This window comes from Manacus candei, unplaced genomic scaffold, assembly GCF_025592945.1.
Source record: "Manacus candei isolate 608988 ecotype Guabito, Panama unplaced genomic scaffold, ASM2559294v1 h1tg000043l, whole genome shotgun sequence".
NCBI lineage: Eukaryota > Metazoa > Chordata > Aves > Passeriformes > Pipridae > Manacus > Manacus candei.
In genome coordinates, this window is record NW_026138091.1 from 15585316 (window position 1) to 15595279 (window position 9964).

At 36.7% G+C, this 9964-nt stretch overlaps 1 protein-coding gene across 2 annotated transcripts in view; it reads left to right on the top strand.

Annotated features, from left to right (window-relative positions):
* The window catches only part of TES (testin LIM domain protein), a 29222-nt gene extending 19805 nt beyond the window's left edge, over positions 1–9417 (top strand). For both annotated transcript variants that reach the window (XM_051795548.1, XM_051795549.1), the window contains 5 exons: positions 854–1106; positions 2256–2591; positions 5843–6058; positions 6567–6725; positions 7971–9417. In XM_051795548.1, coding sequence (XP_051651508.1) covers positions 854–1106; positions 2256–2591; positions 5843–6058; positions 6567–6725; positions 7971–8162 — 1156 coding nt within the window. In that variant the 3' untranslated portion in view covers positions 8163–9417. The remainder of the gene's footprint in view (positions 1–853; positions 1107–2255; positions 2592–5842; positions 6059–6566; positions 6726–7970) is intronic.
* The last annotated feature ends 547 nt before the right edge of the window (positions 9418–9964 follow it).

Sequence of the window (9964 nt, forward strand, 5' to 3'; positions counted from 1 at the left end):
GTGAATTGTTTAATTATTCTTAAGGTAATAAATTGCTTTCTCATATCCATTAGCCAAAGCAGTTGAAGTGTCTTGTATATAAAAGAATACCATTTATATCTAAGTAAGTAGATATGCTTCTACCTTTTAAGGCTGTTATCCATGAAAATTCTCTCTACAGCGTGTGCCAGAGTACTTCTGACTTGGTTCAGAGCTGTTCGAAAGGCTTTGTCCATATAAGCCTTAAACTTTTCTTTCATCTTCTCTTTAAATGCTATGCTTTGAACAGAACTTGGTGCAGTTACACTGTATATATGAATGTGTGCACTTTTTTTCCTTTCTAAGAAATACTTGTTTCCACATGATGGCAACTCCGTGATAACCGAATATCATGCATACAGTGAAATGCATATGAACAAAATAGTACGGTGTGTGTAACTCTGAGTGTATAAAGAGCAACTGAAAAACTAAAAGCCCAAATAAGTGATTGCTGAGGGAGTCATGTAGATGCATCAAGGCAACTTAAAATAAATCTGGTAGGTGGCTGATAATGGACATGTATGTGTATGACCAGTGTTGAGATGTAACTGAAGGAATGATATGGCATCATATTCAAAATGCATTAGTGTAGTTGACTGATATCTATCTGATAACAATATCTGTAAACAATGTAAATAATACAGCAGGAGAAATAAAGAGGTGTTTAACATGTTATGGAATAACTTGTAAAAAGCTTCCTAATTTTTTAGGAAACGATATTTCTTAATCAAAACACTGGAAACAAGAGGTTAGGTGATGTTACTACACACACAGCTGGTGTGAGATGTCATTTTGATTGAGATGGTAATTTTGTTGCTGTTTCCATGAATTTCAGAAAAATATGCCGCAACTGCAAATGTGGCCAGGAAGAGCATGATATCCTCTCAAGCAATGAGGAAGATCGGAAAGTGGGGAAACTCTTTGAAGACACAAAATACACGACCCTTATTGCGAAGCTGAAGAATGATGGCAATCCCGTGTATAAACGCAATGTAATGATACTGACCAATCCAGTGCCAGCCAAGAAGAACATATCCATCAATACTGTGACTTATGAGTGGGCTCCTCCTGTTCAGAATCAGACACTTGTAAGTCTAGCTTGCTTTTTTTTTCATGTTCAAGGCAGGAGTTGATGGGAAATAAAGTAGTAGAGCTTACTGGAAGGATAACTTTACCACTTGTAGCCTTCTCTTCCTCTTCAAAACTGAAAATATGGTGCCTTTTTAATGAGTCTTGCCTCTGTCATCTTGCTTCATGGATGCTTGTATGTGGAAGTTCTTAAAATCTGGGGAGATGAGATGGTTTTTAATAGCAGATAACTCTTAACTGTAAGTCCCTGGAGTCCTGATTTCTCTAACCTGCCTTTTTTTTAATAAACTTGAAAAATTTTCATGGAGTATGGGCTTAAAGGAAAAAACAAACCAAAACAAAAAACAAACAAACAAAAAAAAAAGAAAAAAACACGAAAACCAACCCCCCATCAATTTATGTCATTGTTTAAAGTTTAGGGGAACACAGTCTTGCTTATAGCTTTTACTGTATATGGTAAGAATAAGGTCAGTGTTGACATCTGAAAGAGCAGCTCTCTGCCAGTATATTTTCAGCTGAAGTAGATGAGATGGTAGATAGCCTTCTGAGGATTTTGCTTCACTTTTCAAACTCTGATTGTTAATTTATTGTACTGCAGGATTGTGTGATCCATGCCAGAATCACGTTATCTCTGACCTACCCCTTTTCAGTGAATTAATCAAACCTTGTGCATCTAAATTGACTGTTACTTAATGTTCAGTTACTACTTGGATTTTTTTTTAGGCTTGTCATTGCTTTATTAAAACTAGAGGGTTGGAGGGGTTTTACCTTTATTTAGCAAGAGTTATTTTTTCAATGGTCTATATCCCCCAGGCAGACTATTTCAGATTCTATTTTTCTAAGACTATGCTGATGATCAGTAGTTATAGATAGAGACAAGGTACTGTGTAAATGTTACTTACTCTGAGAACTAATAACTCTTTTCTGTATGTTATAAAAGGTTTAAAAGCAAGCCTTTGTCTTACTCTGGGAAGAAGTGAATTAATGCATCTGCATTACAGTGTTTCTGGAGTTTAATGTTTACGGAAAGAACTTTGTTTTTGGCAAATTCAACTGTCGCTAACAACAGTAAAGATTATTTTAGTTGTGTGTTTGCTTAAGAGAATGGGTCAGTAGTTGAAGTGCTATCTGATTCCTTCTTTATTCAGGCTAGACAGTACATGCAGATGCTACCAAAGGAGAAGCAGCCTGTTGCTGGCTCGGAAGGCGCGCAGTACAGGAAGAAGCAGTTGGCTAAGCAGCTGCCTGCTCACGATCAAGATCCTTCAAAATGCCACGAGCTCTCCCCCAATGAAGTTAAGCAGATGGAACAATTTGTGAAGAAGTACAAAAACGAGGCACTTGGCGTAGGAGATGTCAAGCTCCCTGGTGATGTGGAAGCGAGAGCTGCTGATGAGAATAACCTGAAGGATGGCGACAGAGGCACCTCATCTGCTGTAGGAGCAATGGAGGACAAGTCCTCAGATCAGAAAGCATCTCAGTATGTAAGTATAAGAAGGGAAAGATAAAGCAAGAAGGTATATTATCACCAGAGTGCTCTATTTGGTCATTTTAACCAATTAAATTGTTTGTTAACTTGGAACAGTGAAAATCTGGGGAGGGAAAGAAAGAAGGGGAACTGGAAAATGCTGTCAGTGTCTGCAGAGAGCCCTGGTTTCTGACAGTATTTAATGTGTTCCAGCAAATAACTTCCTCGGTGTCATTTTCATCCTTGATTGCAAAAACATGTTAGCTTGGAGATAGTATTGCAGTGTGGCTTTTACAGAATAATCATCAAAAAAGCTGGTGTAGTCTTAACAGACTAATTCCTACATTATTCTCCTGTTAAAGAGTTTAGTTTAATTTTAGAAGCCTGTTTTCTCTTCTTTCTTGGAAGAGCACCAAAATTACCCACTTGACAAATTGTGTTTAAAATTAAATGAAACTAAGAAATAATAAAGTAATGCCTCTCCATCCCATATCTAACAAGTCAAGCCATATAATGGCTGTTTTCACTAGCCCTCTTTTCATATTCAGATCCATTTTCTTATCTATTCTTTGGCATCTGATTTCTGCCTGGTAATAGTTCAGCAAAAATCAGTTACCCAGTTTTTATTAATATTTTGAAAACTACAGCCTTAATCAAGTATTTCTGTCGTAACTTGCTGACTTCTGCTGTGCATGTCACAGCTACCAATTACAAATACAAAATAGGGGTAATGTTACTGAAGTAACATTAAATTAGTTTAATGGAGGTAGACATTTATTTAAGAGTGTCAAAAGCTACTGTAACTTGATTTCTAGAAATGTTGCTATTATGTGTATGAATCCCCAAAGTTATTTCTCTGCAGGTTACTTACAGAAAATGAATATACAAGTCTTAGATAAAGAGGAAAGTTTGCTTGTTAACATGGGTTGTAGAATATGGCTTTTGATGTTATTGGGGAGTATGGTATGCTTTTTTTGTTGTGGGTTTTTTTGTTGTTTGTTTTTAAACTGACACTGTATATGACTTGTGGTGTGAAATACAAAATCAATACTTAAGTTTTAGCTTTGAACATGTACACTTACCCTAATCAGTCTTGTTCTGTGCCACTTGGCTGCCTATAGCTATTTTCTAAAATTTTTTTTTGCCATTATCTTGTCCTGGGAAATCTAAGATACTACCAAGTTATTTTATCATGGCTTTATTAGGTTACTGTCATTTTGTTTTAAATCAGACTTTCCTACTGGCTTACTTTAGTTTCACCACACTTACCTCCTCAAGGGAGACCTACAGAAATACACACATTGCAGTGTACCCTGTAGGCCAACTACCTTGGACTACATTGAGTTAATGGCAGGAGGCACTCCGTCCTCTTGAGTAATTGTATCAAAAAGTGCTTTGTTTTTACATTACACCTATTTATCGCTTCCAGACTTTCCTTACTCTAGAACCTGAGTATTCTTCCTACAATTTAAGCCAGGCATGTCTTATCACTGTGGGCAATGATTTAGAATAAGGCTTAGAAGTGTTAAATAGTGTAAGTGAATATTTGAGTTGCTTATCTGTTGTTAGGCACTGAGTTTATGCTGAGCTAAATAATCAGAATTCAGATATGTTATTTTTAAGTATTTGGGGGAGGGGTCTGATTTCTGCAGTGATACTTCATTTCAACTGTATACTTTATCTTAATTTCTTTTTAACAATTCAAAATAATACACAGAAGAGCTCTTAAATCCTTAACAGAAGAAATGCCATCTTTGTCTATACTTTTTTTCGATTGGTTCTACATCTCTGGTCATCAAATTTTCTTCTATGTTGTCTTTCAGACTGAGTCTGAAAGCACGTGTTCCTGTAGCTGTGGAAAATTTATTTTCGCTACAGGAATAGATTGCAGTTCTTTGAAACCTAATAAAAAGCAAAAAATAACAGTAAACCACTAGCAACCAGGTCTCCACTATTAATGTAAATATACCTAGAGTAATTGTCTCTGTGTTTGAAAAAAAAAATAAATCTTTCACCATGCCTGAAAGCTGAATAAAAGGAAAGTAGATATTCAGCATATTTTCATGTTGCAAAGAAGCAAATTTTTATGTACCTTTTAACCACCTAGGCTGGAGATGTTGTAAATGGTAGGTTAATGAATCATGTTGCCTTCCTCTGGGTCTATGCAGCTACTTAACCTTCCAATTGACTTCTCTTGGAGTATGAGGTCTAAAGTAGAAAGAAAAGTTGCAAAGCTTTATATACATATATTTACACTTTCCCTTTCATTAGTGTCCCTACATATTCTGTTCCAAGTTGTTCTTCCTCCCCTTTTGGTGTCTTTCTGTGTATATTTTGAAACTGCCTCAGATCTGATCAATATGCCTTACAGCCAAGGCACTTCATATGTATTTTATTTTTTTATGCACACACAAAGCCTTTTGTGGCTGGGCTTGTTGTGATGAGGGTCATAGAGGAAAACCTTCCCAGGATGTTCAGCCCAGTCCGCAGACCAATTGGAGTGCAGGAAATGCCAAACTGGTGATTAAATTGTAGATTAAAAAAAATTGGGGTTCAGTAACATAAATTACCTGCCTTTTTTGACTTGATGACAAAACCCTCTCTGTAACCAGGTATAGAGCAGAAGACTGACTACAAACTCTTTGGAACTATTTGTAGTGTAGATGTGTTCATGCGCTTTGTAGTCCCTTTTCCACAGTCACTCTCCCTGTCCTAAGATCATTAATCACAGACTGTTGGACAACAGCCATGAGTGACTAGCATCCCTAGAACACAGCTTTGTTTGAAATATTCACAGTTTTTTTTCTTCACCAGTGATGCAGGTAGGGCTTGATCTACTCATGATGTATAAGTACAGCAGTTTTCCTGTCATGCGTGCTAGTCATGGTCTAGTTGGTTAACTTTGATGGAGGCTCATTATTCTCTCCTTCTTCTTGAGTATGTAGGACTAATAGAGCATAACATGAATTTTAATTGCCTGTTGGTTTTTTTTAAACACCGGACTGTAATTGCAGAATATGAATATGGCAAAATACAATATCCTTTTAAGCAGCGCTAATGCTATGCCAGTAGAATGTGCATCATCTTGAATTGCTAAGTTAAACCTCAGATATGGCATCCTATACCACTACTGTTTGATCGTGGGAGTAAAATAATACTTTAATTTCAGTCTGGGAAGGTGGAGTTTATTAAATATATTGATAATATGTAATTTCTATAAATGTACATCTCAAAGACGTAATTAACTTGGTAATAACCTCTTTCCAGTCCTGCTATCACTGCAAACTGAACATGAAAGAAGGTGACCCAGCTGTCTATGCAGAACGTGCTGGATATGACAAATTGTGGCACCCAGCTTGTTTTGTCTGTTGCACCTGCAGTGAACTTCTAGTAGACATGATCTATTTCTGGAAGAATGGTAACCTGTACTGTGGAAGACATTACTGTGATAGTGAGAAACCCCGCTGTGCTGGATGTGATGAGGTAGGAAATATTCTAGTCTTTTCTTGTAGGGCACAAGTTTGTTCCCCTGGGAAGTGATTAATGTTTTTAGTAAAACATTTCAGTGCAGGGAGAGGATATCCCTTTACTAGCCTTAGCTGATAGTAGTTGCAAACAGCCGAAACTGATACGAATACTGCACATTTAGGAAGATCCATAGTTTGCTTTGGATTTGGTGGGGATTTTGCACGGTGTACAGGGACAAAGGATGTGGAAATGTGAGGGGAAATGCTTCCAGCAAGTCCTATTGTGCAGTTCTTTGCTCATGAGGGGCACTAGAGGGCGAACCGACTCTGGGCAGCACACAGGAAACACTCCTCCTGGGCCTGCTGGCAGCTGCAGGCTCTTAGTGAACGGCGTGGAGGCTTTTGGGAAACAAACAATGCTGGAACCACCGGGAGTTCCTTGAAAATTACAAAACATCCTGAGGCTAGATATAGTAAAAGAGATCCTGTTCAAATGAATGTATCTGTTTATATCTTCCTCATAGCTAATATTCAGCAATGAATATACTCAGGCGGAAGGTCAAAACTGGCATCTGAAACACTTCTGCTGTTTTGATTGTGATTGTGTTTTGGCTGGGGAAATCTATGTAGTGGTGAATGACAAGCCAGTCTGCAAATCCTGCTACGTGAAGAACCACGCTGAGGTAAGGTCCTTACTGACATCTTAGTGCTGAGAAGGAAGGGAACATATGTCTATGGAGCTTGAATTCTTACTTTTTCCTGGTGTGGGAATATCTGAAGAGTATAAATCGAATGTATGTTTAGGCTTGAGTCAGTGATCTTTCTCAAAATCCTTTGTTTAAAAAACAAACAAGCAAACAAAAAAAAACCACAAAAAACACAACTTAAAATCAGACAAGTATTTTGTCAACTTATAAACTTAAATAAAAGCCACTGACAAGGGAAGAAGGTTGATGGAAAAATACCTTGATCTTAGCCAGTGGTGAAGCAGGACTTGATAACAGAAGGGGCAAGGTAGGTAAAGATAAGTAATGCTGCTAAATGTTTAGTTCTTGTCAACTGTATTTTATTGAGACTGGTGGGAGTCAACTTCAGCTGATCTGGTAAAAACCTGTAGTGGCAACTGCAGTCTAGGTACTTTGTTTCTTTGTATTTCTGACAACATGAGATATAAAGGAGAGTGAATGACAGAATAAAGCCAGAATTTTGGAACAAAATGGTGGTTCTTGATTCATGGTTATGATGGAAACTAATCTGAGATGAGGGTCCATTCGTATCGTATCAGTTAACTGGGTGCTAGTTGAGAGGTCGACCTAATGTGCATTAGACTGTTTATATAGTGAATGGAGAGAAGAACTGTTATCTCTAGCTGGCAGTTAATAATCACCTGAGGTAGGTATGAGGAATTGTCTTTTGGAGAGGCTTCTTTTTTTTTCTTCTTAAAACATTAACTTCCTTGATCTGAGTGATAATTTGTGACCAAACAGATTTTAAGATGAATAACATCCAAGACTCTCTAATAGCATTTAATTATTGGGCATTGCTGTACAGCTGTCAATGCATAGGAAGATTTGTAACTAATCTCTTCAGATGTATAGGTTAATATATAAAGATCTATGCTGTTTGACATAACAGGTTGTTATGAATATTTGGATATTGGGAAATCTTAACCATCCTAACTATCTAAGTTTAGTCCCAACAGCAAATAATTTCTTATGTCCATTGTATTATTTTGTGTCCTCAACTGAATTCTAATCAGAATGCTGCTTTAAAAATAAGGAAAAAAATAAGGAAAAAGCTGGTTTAGAGCTTTAAAAGGCTTCTTTCAACACCTCTCTTTTCCAAAAACATTTAAGAATTCCAGCCTTTATTGGACTTGAAGAGAGCATGTGTATGCTTAATTTAAGTGTTATTTTATTTCTAAACAGATCTGCCAAGGCTGTCATAATGCTATAGATCCAGAAGTTCAGCGTGTGACATACAACAGCTTCAACTGGCATGCTACTCAGGAATGCTTCCTGTGTTCCTGTTGCAGCAAGTGTCTAATTGACCAGAAGTTCATACCTGTGGAAGGGATGGTTTTTTGCTCAGTGGAATGTAAGAAAAAGATGATGTCATAACACATGCACAGAACCAACCAAGCATTGCTGTGTTCCAAAGGCTCTTGCATTTCTACTGTAAAATATATAGTATCAGGGCATTTGAAGTTATTGAAAGTATTAAATAGCAATTCCCAAAGATTTTTTTCTTTTTTTAATTACTAAAACTTCCTATGTAATCTTCATTTCTCAGCTATAATAATACTTTCTTTTTTGGAATACTGTTCCTGAGTTTTATTTCAAATTACTTCACATCCCAGAAATATAAGAAAAAATGTGTTAGGAACTACATACACTTTAAAGGAGCTCTTCACTGTGAAGGATCTTTTTGCTGCATCTTGTCTAATGGAACAAAGAAATTGTGAAAATGCTCCAGTTTATCCTGGTTTGTATGATAAATGTAACTCTTACACCTCTGGTTTCACTAATTTATCATTTTTATAGTTTCCCTGCTTTCATCAAGCACTTTAGACAAAATGATCAGTTTTACTGGCACGTACAGCTTTGTTCACCTGACCTCAAGTATGCAGGGAGAATGACACTTGAAAAAAAGTTTGCCTGTAATCATTTGCTTGTTTTTGACACATGGGTTCTTGAGGGGTAGTGACTACTCTTGCATCTAGTTTTGAAAGCAACTCCACCAGTAGAAAACTCTGTTGACTCATATTTCTCTCTTCGTGCTTGGAAAAGTTTTAATTTTATGAATACTGAAGTTAGGTTATGGACTGGGGGGAGAGTGTTGGTGTTAGAAAATAAGAGCAGGTCTTGCCTAGATTTAAAAAAAAAATCCACCAGGACTAGTGTGTCACTCTTAGCCTTTCTGAACTGGTTTCTGTTTTATTTCATGAATGTTCTTTTCCTAAATTGTGCCTTCTATCAGAGGGATGTGGCACACAATACTGTATGCATTTCCAAGAATGTATTTCTGCAAAAGGATCCTGTTTAGCCTTTTGATTTTTAAGTTCTTAACCAAAGCACAAAGAAGCCTTTCCCAAAAGACTTCAGTATTTGAGTGAAAAAATTCACAGCTGTGTATTACCTTTGCTTACTAGATAAACCAAATGTGGGCTATTTCTTTTTCTTAAGAATTACAGATCTACAGTGAAGCGTTCTAGTTATCTTTGTGCCAAACAATGAATGGGGAGTCTTTGGCCTAAAAACATAATAAAATAGCTAATTTTTAAAAAAAGCCGTGCAAGTCTTATGTTCAGCTCTTTTATGTTTTACGGCGACTGTATTGTAACATTTACAAATAAAATTAGTGTTGTTCACTTAAGTTGTCTCCTAATTCTGTTCTTATTGAATCCCCTTCAGGGGAGGCAAAGAGGAGGGGAAATGTTTCCATACTTTTTGATTTGGATGTTATTTTCAAATAACTTAAGGCCTGTGTTACTGTACAGTGCTTACTGTCTTGTGTAACATTGTTGATGTGCTTATAGGTCTTGTTCCAACAAATACACAACTCAGTGTTAATTTATTCTTTGTTCACATAAACTATTTTGAGACATTGTATGGGAAATTTTTAATTCACACAGGTGAGTTAATGTGCTGAGAAAGTAAAGTGCATTGTGATCCTTTGGGTACTGCAAAAATGAGAAAGTGGTGTGAGATACATACTTAATATGTTGCCTAAGTTAAGAATCAAGTTTTATGTCCATGTTCTGGAAGCCTGTACAGCTTTTCTCAGGGTTCCTCGGAGTGTACAAAAAAAGTATATGTATTTCAGCTCATACGAACAGGACTGTATTCTTACCAGTTTTGCAGTTTTAAACCCAGGAAAACCAGGAAGACTCAATAAGAGAAGGTTTTTCCATTTAAGTACT